At 37.9% G+C, this 22,762-nt stretch overlaps 1 protein-coding gene across 3 annotated transcripts in view; it reads right to left on the bottom strand.

Moving 5' to 3' along the window:
* USH2A (usherin) overlaps positions 1 to 22,762 on the bottom strand; it is a 383,112-nt gene that overhangs the window by 208,372 nt on the left and 151,978 nt on the right. For all 3 annotated transcript variants that reach the window (XR_014850703.1, XM_085054819.1, XM_085054820.1), the window contains exons 25-30: positions 21,808 to 21,996; positions 21,174 to 21,304; positions 14,914 to 15,187; positions 11,856 to 12,059; positions 11,652 to 11,732; positions 9,055 to 9,240 (exon numbers count right to left, since the gene is read on the bottom strand). Coding sequence is in view for 2 of the 3 variants with exons in the window: in XM_085054819.1 (XP_084910945.1) it covers positions 9,055 to 9,240; positions 11,652 to 11,732; positions 11,856 to 12,059; positions 14,914 to 15,187; positions 21,174 to 21,304; positions 21,808 to 21,996 (1,065 nt within the window). In the remaining variant the exon portion in view is untranslated. The remainder of the gene's footprint in view (positions 1 to 9,054; positions 9,241 to 11,651; positions 11,733 to 11,855; positions 12,060 to 14,913; positions 15,188 to 21,173; positions 21,305 to 21,807; positions 21,997 to 22,762) is intronic.

Raw genomic sequence — 22,762 nt, 5'->3', positions numbered from 1 at the left:
CACCACTCCTATCTGCCCAAAGAACCTTTGGAAATAAATTAAAGTTCTAACACAGACATTTTGACACAGTGACCCCATGAAACTGAATAATGTCATTTGTTAAATATGAATGTAAAGTTAACAGTCTAAAAGAGTGATCTGGAATCACACCTAGAACATTAAGCCTACTTTATATGCAAAACTAGTATTTAATTCTCTATACTTTTATTTAAATGGTCTTTAATTATTTGCAATATTGAAAGTTGAGGTTTAGAGTTGTGCAAGAGAGAAGACGCTTGGTTCATTCTAGCAGATAAGGGATAACAACATGGATATGAGCAATAGCAAAGGGGCCAACAGTGAATTTATGGTAAAATTGGGGTGTGGACTAATCAGAGTTAGTTGCATCTTTATATCCACTCCATTCATTGTTCCAATACATACAGTATATAAGAACATTACATATCCAGCTTTTTTCCCTTCACTTTTCCATAAAGCAGACATTTATTTTGTTCAGTACCTCTCAAAGGGAGGTCTCATGTATTTAGGCAGCACAACTATGTTCCACAGCATTCTGGCAGATTTTGAGCAGAAAACTAGTACTTCTCATCAACAACAACAACAAAAAAAAGTTTACCATTAAGGTATGAGGGCTAATAGCCTGTTCACAAAAACTAAAAGACAGATTCAAAGGCAACTACAGTATTATAGTAGTTTTCTCATCCAGTTAAAAGAGTTTTATGAAAGCAGCTGCTTCACTGTTGCAATCTGTCATCCTACCATTTCATGAAGTTGTTTCAAGACTCCACCAGGTCCTCAGAGATGAAAAAACACACTTGCTTATGGTAACTTATGGACCTTTTACTCTACACAACGGATTGATGATACGAATATAAATCAAGGTGAGGTTTTTAAAATATATTTACTGATGGAGCCTTCCCATAAAAACACAACCATTCACCTACATGCACAACTCACCCAAAAAAGCTATTGATTCCTACAGATGTAACACAAATGCTAAAGTTCTTTTCCTCACTTTCATAAAAGCTGAACTCAGCTAAGATGGTGGAAGAGGACTATTTTGCAAGGCTAGTTCAACTTTTTTTTTTTTTTTAAACAAGTAAATTCAGCTAATTTTAATCATAACCATGCATTACTTTTTATATGCAGCCTGGAAACTCTGCTGCTGAATGCTAAGGCTCTGAACAGAGTTTACCATGCAAATTCCCTTTGTTTCATGAGCTGAGTGTGGTTTATTTGCCAAAGGGACTTTTCTTTGCCAGATTTTTTTGAGTTTCCACCCTAATATGCTATTTCATGAGGCAATATTTTGAAATACACCTATTGCAATTGAACCAACACTTGACCTTTAGATTTACCTTAATTCTTGTCTAAGCTTTAAAAACAAAAATTACCAAATCTCCCCTACCCAAACCTAGACTATTTAGCTAACTTGAATGCCTGAGGTCATACAGCATCTGTCCAACAAAGTCACTTGTGTGTCGAGATGCATCATTGCCACAGTACACTTAATCACAGTCCACTGATCAGAAAAGGAAGTCCTCAACTGACTTTGTTTTTGACAGATTGTAGCAAAAACTGTTTAAGTACATGTGTCTTCCACAGATGCATTTCTGAACCAAAAGCCTGTGCACATCAATCTGTCGCATACATCTGCATTTTTAAAGCATCTTCTAATAAGTATAGCATGAGTCATAAAATGAAGAACTACTGAACACGAGGGCACCTCTCCCAACTCTTTGGCTTGTAAGAACAAACAAAAGTTTTACTTTAGTTATTGCATTTAGGTGGCTTGAAAGACCCTTTTTTTCCCCAAGAGAAATATTTCATAACAAACCATACACAAGCTCCACTGGCTTTGAAGATGCAATTCAGGTTGCAGTGGTTCAAGGCTTTTACATTCCACATAGCACAGGGTGTCTCTCTAACTGCTTCAGTTTGCAGAAAACCTTAACCCAACAATGCAATTTCGCACCAAGAGTCAATTAACTACAGAGAGTATTGGTTTTGTAACATGTATCACAAAATAAGGGTAACATAACCCTCAACCATCCCAAACAACTTCATCATTGCTTATTTTCTGCAGTATGATTACCTTTAAAAGTTTGCAGAGAGACAAAGAAATATCCTTTTGTTTTTGGCAGATTTTTTAAAATATGTCTATAAAAACATAATCCTTTATATTCTGAAAAACATTAAGAAATTACTTTATTTTTATTAATAAAAGTATTGGTATGTATCTAAGAGTTGATGTAATTTTGATAAAATGTTCAGGTTTATTGAATCAGATAATTTACATTTTGTATGAATAAATTAACACAACGGCATTGGATTGCAAACAAGATTCATTTAGGTCTAAACTCAATCAAGTCTGAATCCTAATACTGTAGAATATTAATACAATTTCTGTTTTAAAATCATATATTGAAAAGTATGCCACTAGTCTGCTAAAGTCAGCTAAATGAAAGGAGATGGGAACCTACATTCTGCCACTCTGACTTAAGAGTCATTAGGAGCTCAAGCACCACCTGACAACTCATAGAAACCAAATGGGAATAGACAGGTCTATCAGCTACCCCACACTGCAGTAGCTGCCCCAGCCAAACAGGGATCTGGGGGACAGCTCCTGGTATGTTCCTGCAGCTCTGCCTGCAGATGGATGGGAGACACCAAATCCTCTGACACCCACATAGACAAACCAGGCCAACAATGAGTATCACAGCCCTTATCATGACATGGATCTCAGTGCACAGCACCCCTTCGTGTGGGAAGGATGGGTACAGCCTTGCAGATCTCACTCACTGTGGCATTCAATACTGTCATTCTTCTGGGAAATATTTATACATCTTCAGTCATCTATCTGTACCCCTGACCACAGGTTACTTCTACAAAATGATGATAACGAGAAATAAACTCCCTGAAAATAACAGCCATTCTTGCATCAGGTTCAAGCACCTGATGAAGCAGCTCTTGAAAACCGTACTTTCAATACAAAGTTCCAGCTTCTATTACTTTAAACATTAGTTGTAAATAAATATAAGCTAAAAATACCAAACCTGTTTAGTGTGTTATGGATCTTCTAATCTACCTAAGTTTTAGAACTTCAGATATTTGTCTCAGCTGGGAGCAAAGATTTGGGAATCTTCCTAGTGCTCTGGCTCTACATACATTTATGTTAGTTGGTTTGCAATCCTTTTCTATAAATTTTAAAAATTTCATTAACTGCAGTATAGGGATGTTTTGAGTGTAAAATATTTGTGCAAACCAAGAGCTTTCAAGGACTTTCAAGTGCATGAAAGTATTGCCCAAGCAATCCACCAACAGTTTCATACAGCAAACTTTACCCCATTGGTGGTAAATTGCTTACAGGTTCCACATAGATGAAATAAGCCTGAGAGAAACAGCATTTTCTAAAAGCCAACTCAGACAGTGACCCCCAGACCCCACTGGAGGCAGCAGTCAGGGTGAAGAGGCTGCTTGGGTGGGGGCCTGGCAGAGCTCTCACTGAGAGGGACAATCTCTCAGCCGACAGCATTTCCCAGACCATGGGCGTTTGCCAGCCTGGCAGCAAGCTTTCCCCAACTCCATGGCCCCACTTTCCAGCCCTGGCTGATCTGTCACTGGCAGATCATGTCAGACCATGTCCTCTTCTGAGAGACTCTCCAGCTAGAGAGCTTTCAAAACCACAGCACAGCTCAGACACTTTGATTAACCATATTAAATCATTAAATCATAAATTAACTTTTCCTGAGATATTCATCTGCCGAGCATAAAAGACTAAAAGGTGAAAAGTAATTACAAACACGTGTCATGGGAAGGAGGGAATGGCAGCTGTCGACCACAATTTTCTTGTTACCACACGTGCAGCCACAAAATCAGCCCTCAGCTATTGCAGCAATGACAGAGGTGGGATGAACTGCAAAATCATACAAACTTGAAAGAGAAATCTGTAAGAGGAATAAATACCAATTGTGTGTGAATTCTTTTGCAGCATATTTTATTTCATTATTATTTGTAGGTATCATTAGGGCCCATCATTTAGAGGCTGGTCAATCTCCTGAATTCTACAGTGAGAAAAATCTGAATTATAAAAGGTGGGGGGGTTGCAAGTGTTTGATAAGAGAAGCATCAGAGCACTGTGATCAGTGGCACAAAACCCAGTTAGAGGCAAGGCAGCTGGGGTGTATCCCAGGTGGTTGATACTGTTCAGTATCTTCATTAATGACCCTGATGATGGGGGAAGTGTGCACCCTCAGCAAGCCTGTGGATGATACAAAAGGGCCACTAAGATGATAAAAGGACTGGAGCAGATCTCTTCTGAGAGAGGCTGAGAGGTGGGACTGATCATGTCAGGAAAGACAAGGCTCAGGATCTATCAAAATGCATAAATACCTGATAAGAGGGAAGAAAGCAGCGGCCAGACTATTCTAGGCAGAGCCCAGTGATAGGAGAAGAGCGAATGGACACAAACTGAAATGCATAAATTACATTATCCGAGAATATCCTGAGCTGGAAGGGACCCACGAGGGTCATGGGTCACAATGATCTCAGAGTTGTTTTCCAACCTAAATGATTCTGTGATCGTTGAGTCCAACTCCTGGCTCTGCACAGGTCAACTCCAAGAACCACACCATGTGTCTATGAGCCCAAGTGCTTCTTGAACTCTGGCAGGTTTGGTGTTGTGACCACGTCCCTGGAGAGAAAATTAAATTCCAACTGAACACAGGAAATCATTTTTTACTGTGAGGATGGACAAACCTGGAACAGGCTTCTCATAGAGAAATATCCGTATGTGGAGATATTTAAAACTCAACTGGACATGGTTCTGGGAAACTTGCTCCCAGTTGGCCTTGCGTGAGCTGGGGCAATGGATTAGATAATCCTTACAACCAATCCCAATTCAATCCCAAATGCTCCTGTGATATTCTGGATTCCAAAGGAAAGCAGAAGCAAAAGCTCTTCACAAACCACATTGAAACAGTGTATTCCAAAGCTTCTTTCATTTGTTTAAATACTGATTCTAATTTATATTCCAAATTTTGATGTCAGCATGTGAAATGCACTGGAATGCAGAGGAAAGCAACGCAGCCTTTAGGAAAAATTTTCTTTCATGTGATGAGTCTGTATTTCCTTTATTACTCTGTGAGTGTGACCAGCTGCATCCAAAGTTTATCAATGTTATTATATGCTTCTCTGAAGGCAAGACGGGCAAGCATGGTACTTTTTGAATACCAAAAATTTACACTCCAACTTTATATTCTCATCCTAGAATACAGATACTGAACACAGTGCTGAAATATATCACCTTATCCAATAAACTCCTGGTTCAACAGTCAGAACCTCATTTTAAGGATTTAAATCTGATGAATATTCCTTTCTTGGATGAAAGTGAAAAAACAGTTTGACATTTTGGAAGATTACAAGGGTCAGATTTTGAAGGATTTTGGTTTCTGAGGAGTCAGAAATAGGCATTTGAGACTCTGGGATTATGGTCATTTAAAGACCTATTTTACTTTTAATATTTAGCTCAACTTTTCTTCTTCTTGACAAGGGTATGAGAGGTTCTTCTGAATTTGACACACACAGTACAGCCTTCTGAGAAATGGGTAATGCTCTTAAATTTTTGTAACTGGGCTCCACTTATGACTCAGGACCCTACTGCAATTGTTAAAAAAAATTTCACAGTATAAGTATAAAACAAAACATAACAGATGGGCCTAGAAAGCTGCAAAGAAAAAAATAAGACAAAGAGGGTTGTCAGTACACTCAGATACGTTTGCAAGCAGCAGACTAAGCAGTGCCTGGGCTTGACAGAGAATGAAAATTTGAACGAGGGTGCGGAAAAACCGTAGTTTCTTCATCAGTGATCCCACTGGGAGCTGTGGTGCCTTTCTGCTGTTGCATTAGCAAGCCTGGCTGTTTGGGTTACCATAGCATTTTCTCATGGAATGCAACAAAATAATTTCTAAAGAAATTAGCCTGAAATTAGGGAGAAAACAAGCAAAAATTTTCTCATTCTCAACAAACTTAAAAGAAAAGCAAAGACAGCATCTTCTGTGGGGTTCTGCGTTTTTGTTAACTTTTGATGAACCAGGAAAGATGATTCATCGGGGAAAGATACACCTTTTCCTGAGAGTCTCATATTTGCAGGTAACTAGTTTTCAATGTCCACTGACTTTTCCACCTGTGTGGGCTTCACTGAAATCAACAGACTAAAGTCAAATTACTTCAAGATTAGTGATCTAATTTACACATCTCAGCTCTGACCTCACCATGAGGACATGAATTATATATTTCATACAATACCAAAACTGGGAAATACATAACTAAACTATTGGGCAGCAATTATAAATACCAAGAGGAAGCACTCACACACAAAACTGAACTGGAACAATTAGTCCCAAGCAGCTACAGAAACAGAAAGAATAAATGTAATAAAAAATAAAGACAACTCTACCATAGACTATTAAGCACAATGGTCCAGATGCAGCTTTTAGCTGAAGAATTCCACAACCAACCAACTGAATTTGTACTAAGAGAAGGACTCATTCTGTGCTTAGCACATTTCTTGCATTTTCTTCCTGAGCATCTATAGAATCACTGAATACTCTGAGTTGGAAGGGACTCACAAGGATCATCAGGGTCTGACTCTTAAGAGAATGGCCTGTATGGGGCTTGATCCCATAACACTGGTGTTATTACCACCATGCTCCAACCAACTGAGCTTATCTCAGGGTCATAATCTCACACAGTCAGAGAGATCAGTGTTTGAATACAGCCATTCTTAAATTCTTTGGGTCATATGAGTGGACAGTGTGCTGCTGTGGCAAACAAAACCAACTGGATGCTGGGCTGCATCTACAAGGACATCTCCATCAGAGACAAAGAAGTCACTATTGCACTGCACTCTGTGATTGACAGGCCATACCTGGAACACTGTGTTCAGTTTTGGTTTCCACTGTGCAAAAATGATGTGGACAGGCTGGAGAGAGTCTAGAGAAGGGCACAAAGATGATCAAAGTATTGGGAAACCTGTCATGTGAGGAAAGGCTGAGAAAATTGGGTTTGTTCAGCCTTGAGAAAAGAAGGATCAGGGGAGACCTTATCACCATGTTGCAGTATTTAAAGGAGTCACCTGGAAAAGACAAGGGGTAATGGGTACAAGTTACTCCTGGGGAGAATCCAGTTGGACACAAGACAAAAAAATTCCCAGTGAGAGCAATTGGCCATTGGAATAATGTTCCCAAGAAGTGGTGGAGTCCCCACCTCTGCACACTTTTAAGATGCAGCTGGAAAGGGTGCTGGGCCATCCTATCTAGACAATGCTTTTGCCAAGAAAGATTGGATCAGATGATCCTTAAGCTCCCTTCCAACATGGTATTCTACAATTCCATGATTTTATTTTGCATTATTCAACAGCTCTCTACAAGTCCCTGATAGAAGTTGTAGTGAGGTGGGGGCCAGTCTGGTGCTGGGTGATGTGGTTTAGGGGTTACAGTGGTGCCATTGGGTTGATGGTGCAACTTGATGATATTAAAGGTCTCTTTCAACCGCAATGATTCAATGATTCTATCTGCTGTAATAGCCTAAAGAACCAGGATCCATTTACTGTCTCCATTTAATGTAAAGGTATGATGTCTTCTTCTGCCTTCTGTAAGATACAGGCAGATAAACTCTCACCTGTCCAGCCTGGTGCAGACATTTTCATATTACCCTGACAGGTAATCATGGCACAATGCCAGCCAAATTAAACAACATTTTGGTTCTGACCTCCAGCTGTGAGTAAGATACCTAATCCATATGTTTCTACTCTGGTCTTTAATTTCTGCCAGTATAATCTGTATTGACTTATAAGCGTAGATTAAAGAATATTGAAATTAAGAAGGCTATTAAAGAAATTACTGCAAGGATAGAAAGCTCATGCAGTTAGAGAATGTAAGTTCATTACCCACAAACAGTCAAGATATTTTAAATCAGAGAAAACAAAATGTGTGCAATTTTTCTCTTGAAAATGTGTACATAGGTTATGACAGAGAAACAACTCCAACCATATGTACTTATGTAAAACCTACTACCTGAGCTTCAGGAAAGCAGAAATAACACACTGCCTGAGAGTTAACACACTTTCCAAGACTCTTGCACTGCCCAAATCTGAGCCAAATCAAAGCTCCAGCTTAGAGCATTGCGTCATTACCACTTTTAAAATTGTTATTAATGATAGAATTGATATTAGACACCATAAAAATGAATCTATTGGTCTGCACTATTGCCCCATTTAGTCATCACATAACATAATCCAGATTCTTGTCTGTAACGTGCTTCCTTGCCAGGGAACTTTGTAGCAGCCAGAAAAGGCAGTTTGTTCATAAAGAGCAGAAAGCCAGATCCATGCTACCCTGATGGGAGGGAAAGTCCCAAAATGTTCTCTATCTAGCAGAAAGAGTGCAGCATTTCTCCCTAAAAAAATCTTCCTTCTATGGGTAAAAAGACCTAGATGCCACGAAATAGTATGAAACCCCATAAATCCAAAGCCCCAGATTCCTTCATTCCATAATAACCAATCTCCACATCTCAGTGGCATCAACCACAGCATCTGATTAACAAAAATGCATGCTAACTCCCACTGAAATCAGTCAGTTTTATATGATCAAAATTAGGCAAGCAAATAAAGTGCTTTCATACATCAGGTCAAATAGTATCATATGAGACCCCCACTCAGAGCTAATTTAGGTGAAGTGGATGGAACAACAGGGAAGGAGGAAAAAAAACCTGCATAGATGAAGCAAAAACAAGCAAACAAAAAAGCATTTCTCCCCAGATCATAAATAGTTCAGGAATTGCTTTTTAGTATTTGTGCTGTATCTTAATTTCTATTGTTCTTTGAAATCAGTACATCACTATGAGGATGCTGACACAAATAATTACCCTTCCAAACATTATCTATGCTGTGTATACACAAAATCAGACAAGCAGTATTTTACAGATCAACAAAAGGAGGGATAAGCATCCCGAATTATTAGATATGCCTAAAAAATGGTACTTAACAACATTTACCTGTGAGCACACCAGCGTCAGTGAGCTCAGTGCTGCTGATGGGTACAGTGGGACCATCCGCTTCATATGCTTTCAAAATGTACTTCTCAATTACACCTATGACCCCAGCTGGTTTGTCCCAGGTGACCTCAATGCTGTAACCATTTATACTGTGAACTCTTGAGGGAGTTGGCACATTTTGTGGAACTGTAGAAGGATAAAATAGAAAATAGAGAAAATGGCAGTTCTAAGGAGACTATTGCCCCTATTCTTCACTTTTAATGGCTGCAGTAAATCAGACTCAACCATTAGCATAAATACAATTTATTAGAGTTGTAACTTTTCAGCATTGATTTAATATGACTGCACATCTTGAGCTATTCAGTTTAAGCTATATTTCAAAACCATCAAAACTCCATCTACATAACATTCCTTCTTGTCTTGTTGCAATTTTCCAAAAACATTTCATGTATCAAACATACTTAAGCATCATTCACAAAGAGAGGAGGTGGATTGTATGTAGCTAACAAGCTCAGGCATTATAAAAATACAACTAAATGAAGCAAGGCAGTATTGTAACAGAGAAGAGTTTGATATTTATCAGTTGGGTATCTAAGCCACAGAACGCCACAACAGTGAAACATTTCTAAAAATTTGCAGTCTCTTTTGCAGAAGTCCTTAAAAAAATTAAAACTCCTCCATTTATTTTCCTATTTCCACAATGCCATGCACCTTTCTTGGGGCAAAGCAGATATTTTAAGCAGAGATGGTTTTTTTAAGGCCTTTTTGCAAAATCCTTTGTTTCTGATCATTCCACATTACCCCCCCCCAAAAAAAAAAAAAGAAAGAAAGAGAGAGAATTTAAATTATTTAAATGTTTTAAAGAACTGGAAAACCAAGATCGTATATGCATAGAGTTGCTAATAAAAAGGACTCATCCCATTTCCTATAACCTTTAACTATTTCTTGGATATTACTATGCCAGGTAAAGGTCTGGTCAGTAACAGCTTCATCACAGATGACTGCACAAGGGATGCAGAGGAAAGGCCCAAGGAACACTATGGCAGGATGATGGATGATGAGTTTGCTGTAGATGCATGTGGACTCCCTAGCCCTGCTGATGATCATTCGCTCTTCTTACCATCAAATTACCTATTTTTTGGTCATTTTACATGCTTACTATTATTAAATATGAATGCAACCATGTTTTTTATAAGGGGACCAGCATGGAAAGTAGAAAAATATCTGGAAGTTGTGATTCTTCTGTAAAGAATGTGATATTCTGAAAAAGCTTCTATTACTACAGCAATATATTGATTTCATTAGTTATGAAGTGTATCACAGGGCTAGGTAAGGTACTGTACAGCAGATGGTCTTCTCATAAGGGATATAACAAAACCAACTCAAAAATAATTAAATAGCGCAATTATTGTCCAACCCCAGGGAACATGGACTGCTCACTGTTGTGGTCAGCTTGCAAACATAAATTTGTGGCAAACCTTACAATTGTCAGACAGTTGACATGAAAATATGCATATATTTTGTCCTTCTGGGCAGCACACAAAATATAGGTTGTATAAGAATGCATTTGCCAGTCCAATATTTATGCATGTATCACATAATTTTTTAAGGTGATACACTGGACAACTTATACCAAAAGAATGCTCTGCATGGATGGAATGCAATTGGGCTTCAATTTCAAGAAGAGGGAAAGTTGGTTAAATAAAATACACAGAACTGCAAATCTTCAAAAACATAGTGGCTTGATGAAGTTTGCAAAAGCACTGACCAGAAGATTTAACTCTTTTTTCTTGTTTTCTTCACAAGACATATGAAAAATTTGATCTTTTATGTATTATGTTCCTACTCTGAAACCTCCTCCACAAGCCACGTGCTGCTGTTCTAGTAAATACTGCCACATTTTCACACACAATCTATGGACTACGTGTTAAAAGAAGCCTTATTCAGCAGCACTGAGTACCACACCCATGTGTGGGTCATTTAAAAAAACAACTTTCACAAGACCACCTTGTCCCTAGCAAATACATGGCCTCTTTTCCACAGCTTGTGCCTGCTATCCTAGTATTACCTTTTTGTATACGTATTTTACAGCACTGAGTTATATGTAGGAAAATATCGATTTAGTTACTCCATCCCACTCATGCAATGTGAGGTTAGATGTGCACATATGAACACAACCAGATGGCTGCTCTTACTCAGTTAATGCACTTCAAGCCTTTAACATCCTTAATTACATAATCTAATACATATTTGGAAAATAGCTTGAATTATGAGAAGAAAATACTTGCCTGAAGATTTTATAGCTGATGACTGTAATTTGTTACCTGTTTGAAGCATTAAACAGTTTCGCCTCCTCAGAAACCCTATGTAAGGTGCACTAATCAAAACTGTTGTGATTGCATTATCTCCACAGAATCACAGAGTGGGTCAGGTTAGAAGAGTCCACAGGAGGTCATCTGGCCCAACCTCCTGCTCAAGCAGGGTCAGCCTAGAGCACAGGGCACAGGATTGTGTCCAGATAGCTCTTGAACACCTTCAACCTGACATTAAATGGCTTATGAAAAATAACAATGAGTAAACCTCAAAATTACATTTACCTGATTCTCTTGTCCGAGCGTGGGTCCATGCACTAGGTACTGATCCTCCTTCATTTAAGGCAACCACCCTATAGAGGTATTCTTCAAAGGACATCGAGAAGGATAGAGGAGGTAAAAGATTAAAAAAAAATACTGAACACAGTAATACAATAGCAAAGAATGAAATGACAATGATGCATTTTATTTAAGGAGCCAATACACTACCTGTAAATGGTTGTAGAGCACTCTCATAAACACTCTGCTCTTTTCCTCGGTACACAAGGATGGAGTCATTTCCCCTGCAGTTAACAGCACTGTCAGTTGATAGGCATCCGTCCAGATTGACTCTGACAGCACTGCTGGACACAGATGCCAAGTTAACGACAGCACCTCGTGTAAATTTAACATCCTTCATGCAACCACCGAAACCTAGCAAACAGTAAGGGATTAGTACCACATAAAGAGCTTCAGTCATTAAGAAACACTTCCCTTCCTTTCAATTCTATATTTTCAACATTAAAGACTGTAATGTGAATATGCTGACTTCCAACATGACATTCTGCCTGCACTTCCAAGACACTAAGCTGGTAAACTCTTGCCTTACTGATCTACACTTTCACTGTCAGCAATTCCATCCCACAAGGAAATACCTTTCCATTTTCTCTTTTGTCACTTCCCACTTTGAAATTACCATAAAAGTGATCCTCTGACTTTTAAAATCAGCTTGCTGCTGCTTGCTATTTTGTTAATATACATACTTCCTAAAACTGAAAATAATAGCTAGATTAAAAATACAATTAACTTCAGGAGGTGTTAATCAGATGGAAGCATATCAGTTTTGTCTTACAGGGACATAACTCATATGCTGTTTATAAATATACTCTAGAAACATAACCCCAAACTACTTGTTTATAATAAAAAAATAGAAGAAGCTTCCTTTTATATTTATTCCTCTATATCCATATATTTCTCTGTGTGTGTGACATTCCTATAAAAATTACAAATATGTTAAATCAGTTACTTCCAGTTAGAACACAACTACAAAATTCAGGATGCAGTTGTTAAAATTTTTTAGATTTACTAATACATAAATTGATATAAAATGGGTCTCAAATCTGAGTAGTGATTGGTGCTTAAAACCAAAGTAAACAGTAACTGAACTGAAGACTTCATTTACTAATTAATTTTGTGAATTAACAATCTACCTCTCACAAAACAATGCTGCTCTTTAGCTTTGTGAAAGCTAAAGTATTTATATTTTACTTTTATTGCCTTTATTACTGCAAGATGAGAGATTAGAGTAGATTTTGTCCTTAGCAACCCCAACTGAGAATCTAAATGTCCATACATAGTTCATACAAAAAGGGATACTGAAGGTGGACACCCATTTTGAATCATCCTCTAAAATACCTTCTCACTCCACAACACATGGAATTTAGCCAAACTGCTCCTTGAAATGAATACATCCTAATTTAAGCTCAACTTGCTACTCCACAGCAACCAGTTCAGTCTCTTAGCCTGTGGCAGAGGAAAGAATTAGTCCCAGTCTGCCCAGACATCCTAATCGTAAGATAAAATGAAGATGTTTGATTTGCAGTGAGATGCATTTTGTACAAGCTGTTTTAATACATTATTTTTAGTATCTTTTTAGCTACATTTATCACTATTTCAAGATTTCTCACTGACATCAGCCAAGCAATTCTGTCTTTTCTCGAGTAAGGATAAGCTGAAATTTCTTACAACAAAGTTGTAACTCAGATGGAGGTGAGGTGGGAGGAGAATAATATTTATCCCTTATTTGCAAAATGGCAAACGTGACCAAAACAACATTTCTTTATTAAAAAAATTAACTACCAAGCAGACATAGATTTTCAAAATATTTATTAAATGGGAAGATCTCTACATTCTATTATGTTGTCACTCCATCATTGTAGTCCTAAACAAAAGTATGTAAGCTATAATGTCTAATCTTGCTCACCTAAACCTACATTTAGGAGCACATAAGAATGTTTTTATCTTCAGATACTAAATATAAATTCACAGCCACCATATTATTTTGTGGCATGCTGAGGAGGTTCGGTAGGATAGTAATGTTTATTGATGTGCCTTGATATGCACTTCAGACATTCACTTGAGATGTAATTTTGCCCTAGATTCTTTGTTCGCAGATCTCTTTGCTGCAGGAGCTGCGAATGCATCCACTCACGAGGCTACACCATCTGCTACGAGGCAACACTGACAGGGTATGACTGGCCAGCTCTTTTGGGCCATAAATATTATGCACACAGAACCCAAAGGAAGATTATATTATATGTGATACCTACAGCTGGAAGAATACTTGAAGCAACATCCTTGAACTATTCTATAGCTGTGAAACCACAAGGCTCCAACAGAGCTCTGTGCTTGAGCGCGCACATTCAGTGTGACCTCATGCATTCAGAGCCACTTACTGGGTTCTGCACTAATCACTTACTGACTGATACATGTTTGTCCACAGTAGCTGAAAAATACACCATGACTAATGAACAGTTTCACAAGTAATGAAAAAACACACTCAAACAGAGCCAGTTTAGTCGACACTTTTTGACTAGGTTTGCTACAGTGGATCCTCTTGTGGAGGCCGTTAGTATCAGGCTGCAATTAATACTTCTCTCTTTTACTTACAACTTTGACCTGTTCCAGAACAGAAGGGTCACAGTGATGGCTAAAAATATGATAATCTTCCCTCCTTCTGATAATGAGGAAAACTTCATGGCAGTTGCAGCCAAAATCCAAATTCAAGGATTTATACTCCCTTAGTTTTTTAGACCAGAATTTGTATTGCCTAAAAAAGACTAATGATCTCTAAGCTGTCCTTCCATGTGGCAATATCCAGATTCATTACAGTGATTTAAGCTATGTTTCCTGTCTTCCACTGGTTTTGTATTCCAGATCTGTGAGGGACACAAGTTGATCAAGGAAAACAGGTTTCTCTGTACTGGCATTCTCTGATGAAGATCTGAGATCATCTGGTTGGGCATCTCATTGTACCATTTCCTACACTCCAGCTCCTTTCTTATCAATGAGATTGCCTCAGGTATCACTGACAGAACTTTTATAGCATTACGAAAGAATCAGGTCTAAGCAAAGCTACACGGATAAGGACAACTGATAGTATCACAATGGGTGGGAGGAAAAATTCATGTTACATAGTCATGAATTTAGACTATTGGCAGCAGACTGTCCACCTTGTGCATGACACCAGTTTTTGAAAAAAACTGTGCTCTTCCCGGTGTCATCTTACCTTGTTCTAACCCCAGTTCTCTATAAAAGTTCTGAATCAGAGGTGGGATTCCTCCTACATAGACAGGTGAGTTTACTTTCAGCTGCTGGACACGGGGCTCGAGCGCTTGCTCTCTCAGTTCATTCATGGTTGCTAAAATCACAGAGCCCTCCTTGTTCACAGTGACTTCATTCCACTTTCCATCACAGTAAGACAGTCCCAGCCAGAGGTCCACTTGCATAAAGACCGTGCCAGTTCTTAAAAATATGTTTAATAGTCCACTTTTCAGCTCAATCTATACATTTTAAAACAGAAAAAAGACATTTTGAAAGAGACATCAAATACACAATGACAGAAAGTTATTTTAAAGGACATAATGAAGGGAGTTATGAATAAGATCAATGAACAAGGAATTTTTTATCTTCATGATAATGCTGTTTACACAAAACATGCTAAATACAGTGTATCAGTTAATTCAGAATGTAGGAAAATATATTTCAATTTTCTTGACAACAGACTTTGGCACTAATGTAGCTAAAAAGAAAAGACAATGAATCAGGACTGTTTTGCTTTTTTGAGAATGAGAAAACAGTATTTTATCTATCAATTCATTTTTTAGAAGAATGTAACAAGATAATAAGGAAATGAAATGTCAGACCTGATTAAGGTCTTTTTAATTGGCTAGTGAACTCAATTTCAAATTTTTCCAGCATACATTGATTCTTACATTCATACATTCCATCCTTATTCTTCTAAATCTTGTAAGAAAATAATTGGTTTTGTATGTGCTTTTTGAGATTAATGTGCCAATTCTCTAATAGAAATACATTTTACTTAAATTTTTCACTGCAGAAGTTTCCAAATGCTGTACAGCAAGACTCTTTATCCTAACTGACTCAAATACAAGTGATCTGAGACTGTAAATTGGCATGGATAAAGCACTAAACACTTAGGGGATGAACTGGTGGTTGAAAAATACAAATATATTCACAGAAAGGCATTATTGTTTCTATGCCAAAACCTGATTGAGTTAAATAAAAACTGCAGATTTAATATCAATTTCTATCACTATTATTGACAAACTGACATATTTAGTTTACTGATAATATTTATATTACAGTGTTTGTAATTGGATCGTATTTCCTTAACAGGGACCCCAACTGATGAAAGAACTCTGTGCTTGAAGTATCACAGACAATGCAGGTCCTATTCTTCACTGCACATTGACTTCTTGCTCATGAGACAGAGGGATTTTCATTATTTGTTTCTTTGAGACCACAACTTTTCCTATTTCCATGGGTTCAGACCCATTTATAGCCAAGGACTCTGTAACACAAGTGGAGGAATGATCATGGCATCAATGCTGAGTACAGCTCAAAAAAGCAGTCCATGGGACAAGGCACTGCTTTTCTTCACTGGGAAAAATTAATATGGAGCACACCATGCTTGTGAGAAGAAAGCATTCCAGAGGCATTAGTACAGCAGCATGCCAGCAAACCTGCCAGACCTGGGAGCCAGAGAGAGGGCACAGTGTCTGACACAGGGTCACTGCTCAGGACAGCCCTCCTCCAATTTACTCATCTTGGCACAGTTTTAAAGCAGGCAATGAATGATGCCTGTGCTTTTTGTGTTGACCTGGACTGACATTTAGAATGCCTGAGTGCAGCTAAAGATGGGGGACCACTGCTCAGTTTCAAGTGTTCTGCAGGGTGAAAAGAAAAAAAAAAAAGAAAAAAAGCCAAGTCCTGGATAGATCTGGGCATAGGTACTGAGAACAGGTTTAGAAAAACAACTGATAAATTGCTTGCTTTACACAGAATTCTGGGACAACTTCAAAAAGAGAAATATTTCCAATCATTATGATTTTTAACCTGTCCTTGGAAAATATATTATTACTTGAAACCAAAATGGATGAAGATCATATTATTCTACCAGATATCTCAGTAGCCAACTCTCAACAGAACCAGACCTTTATATCACAGCTCTAAACCTAAGCAGGTTCCAGTTTAATTCTTAAAAGCATGATTACTTTTCAGAATTGGGGTTACAAAATTTCATTCATGCTTTTCTCTATGCACAGAATTCCCATTTTGATATACCTGCATGCATGCAGGTCTATCAAAATACATGCATGTATTTTGTAAGGTTGGAATTAGGAAAGCCAAAGGTTAGCCTGAATCTGGAAGATAAGAGAGCCAAGAAGAGCTTCCACAGTCCCACTAGCAGGCTGTGGTATCCCTCTGAGATTGATACAGAGACTAACTCTGATTAAAAATGTTATTAATGACCTGGGCAATAGGATGGGCTATACTCCCAGTGAGTTTGCAGCTCATGGCAAAGGGAGCTGCCATTGATATCCTAGACACATAAATCAGCTTTGAAGAAAAATACTGAGTCAAGACAGATTACAAACTGAACACTGCCCACCAAAGTACCCTCAAAATGATGAGGATGAACAGGCACTGGGATGGTTAGAAATAAAGTGGGCAGAGGTTCCAAGGAGATGATTGTTCCCCTCCAGTTATCACATGTAAGAACACATCTGGACTACTGTATCCAGTTGTGGACACTGTGGTAAATGAAAGACATTGTGGCACACCAGAGTGAACCCAGTGGAGGGCACCAGTCTGGTCAGGGGTTGGAGCACCTTGTGTATGAGCTGAAGCTGAAAGAACAGGCTTTGCTCAGTCTTAAGGGTAAGCAGGAAGAGAACTGTTTCACTGCCTTATGTGAGGATATAGAAAAGACAGGCCCAGACTTCTTTCAGAGGCTCATTGTGACAGGATGAAAGGCAAAAGACAAGTTATAATGAGAAACAATAAGAGATCAGGGCTGGTTTCCTTGCATTTTTTTACTTTTTTTTCTATAATGAGGGTGGTGAAAGATTGGAACAGAATTTGTAGAATTTGGAAACCTGTGGACTGTCCATCTGCAAAGAGATCCACAACACTCAAAAGGAAAATGCCTGGAGCAACCTTATCAAACATAGGCTAGTCCTGCTTTTAGCAGAGATTCGGAATGAATTACTTGAAAAGGTCCCTTCAACTTAAATGGTTTTGTGACTCCGTATTGCACTTCTCTGCAGGAGCCAGTCGCTGCCTCACTCAATCTGCTTATAAACATATGATTTTGAAGATGAAAGGAATATCCAGGCATATTCTGAGAAACAAAACAGATAGGACAGGGGCTACATTAGAGGCTGAACGACACTTTGGTGAACCTGCCATACAAAACAGTCTCAACCAATGTAGAACTAAAAGAGTGATTATTGCTTTAGGTCTTTTGAATTGCGAAGTCTTCCTGAGATTCAGAAATATCAGCAAAGACAAGCAATGGACTTCAAAAAACTTGTCAAGGACAGGCAGTCTTTGAGCCCTTTGAAAGAAAAAGTACATGATACTTCTGTTGATGTTCAGGCAGTCATTCCAGTTCAAAATCTAGCCCAGTTCAGACCTGCCAGCCAGAGAGCAGAGGCCCAAACACTGACCCCTCAATAGTCTCCTCAGAGTCAGTCACTACAATGAAAAGGAAATGAGAATCTCTTCCTGACACCTAACAGAGAGAAATCACTGGTAATCAGCAGGAATACCTCCCTCACAAGTCTCATATGAATACCAGTCACTTCTTTGCTAGATTTTCCTATGCAAGTTCTCAAAATGCTAATCCATCCTTAGCTCAATCACAGGTAACACTTTCATCTTGCACACTTGTTATTTCACTTCATGCAGCTATTGAAAAGGGCAACTCTTTGCAAAAAGTTCTTGCAGGACCTTTTTCCTCCTTGGAGCTTTGCAGAAACAGATCATCATCTACAGTATCTCAGAAGCTAGTTACCAGTATTGAATAGAAGCATGAGTGCTTAGGCTTTTGCTGCTGCAGAAGTGGCCAGCATCAAAATCAATAATGCAAACTTCATCAGCAGTCACAAAATCTTCTTGTCACATAAATTCATGAGGAAACACATGCCAGAATGAGAGCTGGTGATTCATACTAGCATAGCTGGTCACAGTTTGCTTCTAATTATTATGCCTGGATCCAAAGATAATCAGATTGACCTCGCTGGCTTGAGTTAATTCTCAGGGCATGGAAGTCATGGAAGAACTGACCTTTATGCACAGCACCTTTCTAGGACATCATTTCATTCTTGGGCAGAAGACAAGAAAGAGTCTTTGCTGTTTGGTAGCACTCCAGCCGTGTGTGTAGCTCCAGTCATTCCCAAACTATAAAGCTAATAAGAGAGCTGTGACCTAAGCAAAGGGAAGGGTCAGGGAATACCTGGCGCTCAGGATAAGTGGTATAGCTCGTAATCTGTTTTGCTGTGCAAGTGTCTCCTGACCAAAGCTCCTAACAAAGACATCGTAGCTCATGCGCAACAAGCTACACCCCTCATTTTCACTTTCTATTAACCTCTTCTCAGGAGCTCAAGTGTACACAAAAGCCTTCTGTCATCATTATGTATGTGCAAAACACAAAGCTAAGAGGCTTGGAAAAGCATTCATGTACTCATCCCCTCTAAAACTCCTCGTGTTAAGGCAATGGAGATGTTGAGGTCAGATTAAAGTGAGATAAATGAAATTTACCTGACTTAAAACAATGCTAAGACTATTATCCAATCCAAATTTTCAGAGCACAAAAATACTATAAATATAAAACTGCCAAAAATCTGGAAGTTTAAGAAAAGGAAATTATTTTGTTTAACTACTTTGGGCCTTTGACTCCACTTTTAATGTATTAAGTCCCCTTTCTCCCTTTATAGTCAGAATCTATTTTCTCATATTTCTCCTGGTTTTAAACAGAGCAAGAGAGAAGGAACAAGGATCACCTACTGCCAGAACCTCCAGAAGAACCCTGTGAATACTCCACACAAATAATGCCCCTGTGCTGTGAATTACACACATAGAAGTTGTTTTTTTTTACAGTGGGACAGTAGCATACATGTAACATCTTATGCTATTAGATCATGGTCTTGGTCATTACTTGAGGGCAAAATTAAAGTAATAACTGCAATTAGCAAGACTTGCTATTGGAAGTCATGACAATTTTTTTACTAAGGCTGCTTGAAAAAGAAGAAGCAATCAGATCTAGCAGTTTTCAAAACCCAGGAAAAAAATTATCTGCTGGAAAAGCCAGTAGTATAAAAAATAAATATGTAGTAAGTTATAATTGACCTGAAAAGGAGAAAAATATATTTATATGGTTTAGGTCAGAAGTTTAAAAGAGAAGGCCCATTAGACATAATGCCACACAATAAAACATGACAGCCATTAGCGAAACAGCTGCATAATAAGAAATAAATAAATTAAATTCAATAAAAGTGCAAGAAGAGCAGATTGGGTCATAAAGAATAACAATGCTCTCAAAAATATCTAAAAATAAATTATTGCTTCCTGGACCAATCAAAAATATGTGGTTTTTTCCATATAATCCTCTGTAATATCTACTAGTTGGTGTAAGTACTAACTATATTTGGCCCACTAAGCAGTGGCAACCACAGTCTAATTAATACTCAAAATCCTTGGAAAAGTATGAAAATCCAGAGTCATGTAGCTAATAAAATAATTTGAAAAACTAAACCAAACACATTAAAACAAAATGTTGGAAACAATACAAGCACAAATAATTCTGAGCATAAACAGTCTTATTTAACAGACACCAAAAATAAAATTAATAGGCACCACCTCCCAGATTTGCCTAATACAGGATTTGTGCAGCTTCCTCTACAGCATTGGGAAAATGGTGACAGAGATGAAATGGAACTAAGATGGACCAATAATTTCTGTCTATCTGTTTCAAATCAAAACTTTTTAAAAAAATTATGGATTATAAAAATATACATGTAACTTGAAGAGAAAGCTTTATTAGGAGACCGGACAATTTCCCTCATGATGTTTTTTATTTACAATTTAATGGATTTTGTTCTAGTATGAGAACTGGGAAAACAGGTAAACTCTATGCTTTTCTAGCGATGAAGTGAAATTGAAATCTTTTAATACATGTCTTTTATTCCCTTTTCTGATCACTACTAATCCAGTTAAGACAGTAATTCTGTTTTTCATATATTGTTATCTTTCTTGTTTATGACATAAATAACATTAGCAACTTAACACTGAGCATCTATTCAAGCATTTTTGCTCCATTATAATGTGCTCTGCAAAGCATTTCAAAACCAGAAAAACATGAAAATAACTTATGGCTTGAAATTTCTTTCAGTGCTAGTTTGGCTTTTGTGGACAAAACTCACAGATCATGTCTGAATAGAGTTATTGTATTTTTGAACTTACGGCAAGATAATCTGGGCCATCTTTATTGTAAACAAACAAAAGCAATCCATTCAGTTGATCTGTTCTGAATTTGAATGAGATCTCAAAATCCAGTCCACCACTGAAAACACCTGAATGCAATTCCAGGAACCCTTGAAAGAAGGTGAATGCATACATAAGTTAATGAAATAAATAAATGGGTTCAAGAAATCAAAAGTAAAAATCTAGGTGACACTTTCTACTCTGACATGAAGAACTCAGGCTTCAAGATTATAGTTTACAACTTTAACACTCAACTTTGAGGACAATTATCAATAATGTACTGCATGAAACCAAACTGCTGCAATATCCCGAATTTTTTACCTGGCTTTTTTTTTTTTGGTGCCTTATAGGCATCTTTTCTTTCTCTGCAAAAGCAAATATTCAACTTTCACACACACATCAAATCTGCATATAGTTACAGCAGCACTACTTGCAATTCCTCTTCCATGCAGCAACCTTCTGCCAACCAAGGGACACAATTTAAAAGCATCCAAAATAATCCCATACAGCTAAAGACACCTTGAGAAGCAGATCACTGCAATACTTTTGATATAATCACCTCTAATTATATCTCAAGAATATATTTGGATAGAACAATAGTACAGCAAACTACCTCTGCCAAGAAAATGTGCTCCTTCTGAGAGTCCAATGGGGCATCCTTCCCAAACATGATAGACATTGTTTTGTTCTTCAGCGTTCTGCCAGTTCAAAGGTTCCCAGTTTTCATAGGGAGTATGCACTTTTTTCAAAAATATGTCACTGAGACACCCCACAAATCCTTTCTGGACTATTTTCTTCACCCCTGCAAAAAAGGAAAGTAGTTTTTTTTTACATCCATCACCTGCAACTAAACACAGGAATTAATTTATATGTTTTATGCATGCTGTCCCTATCATATGTGTCCATGTGTGCATAGAAAACCAGCCACCAATCCCTAAAGCCAGTCTCCAAGCTAAATGCAGATTTCTGAATGGATCTAATGACTAAAGACAACACCTACTGCTATGTAGCTGGAAAATATTAAACTTTTTCAGATTTTGCATACAGGTACGTTCAAATCAACAGCATAAATCCACTCTATGAAGATCAAAGAAAAGTTTTCTTTAAACACAACAATAATTCTGAAGAAAGGCATGCATGTGCTGAATATGAAGAAATAGTGTTGCAAAAGCTGAGGGAGAGAAATATATGTTTAGAAGCTTCATCAGGAAGTTTTTCTTTCCTTATTTGTACAAAACAAACAAAACTAATGATGCATGGCTGCTATCCCTTCTATTTCACTGGGGCAAAAATTTAAAGCAGGTTTTATAGGTGCCCTTCTCTTAAATGGTATTTATAGTCAGTCTCATTTTGAATATATAGGTGAGGTTTCTGAGAGAGACTTCCTGGATTACTTTGTGAACCAATGCTTTAGAAGAGCATATGCACATATTTCTGGTTTTAGTGCAGTGAAATAAAGAAGGAAAGAGGGAGTTGAACTCTTGTGTACCTCACATCAAGTCATCAACTAGATTTCATGTCAGAGGTGGAAACACAAACTCTGTAAATAATTTGGCTTTCAGATTAAT

The sequence above is a fragment of the Lichenostomus cassidix genome, chromosome 3, assembly GCF_008360975.1.
Source record: "Lichenostomus cassidix isolate B80296 chromosome 3, HeHo_3.0, whole genome shotgun sequence".
Lineage (NCBI taxonomy): Eukaryota > Metazoa > Chordata > Aves > Passeriformes > Meliphagidae > Lichenostomus > Lichenostomus cassidix.
Note: the sequence above shows the minus strand (reverse complement) of the source record. Positions and strands in the feature narration are given on the sequence as shown.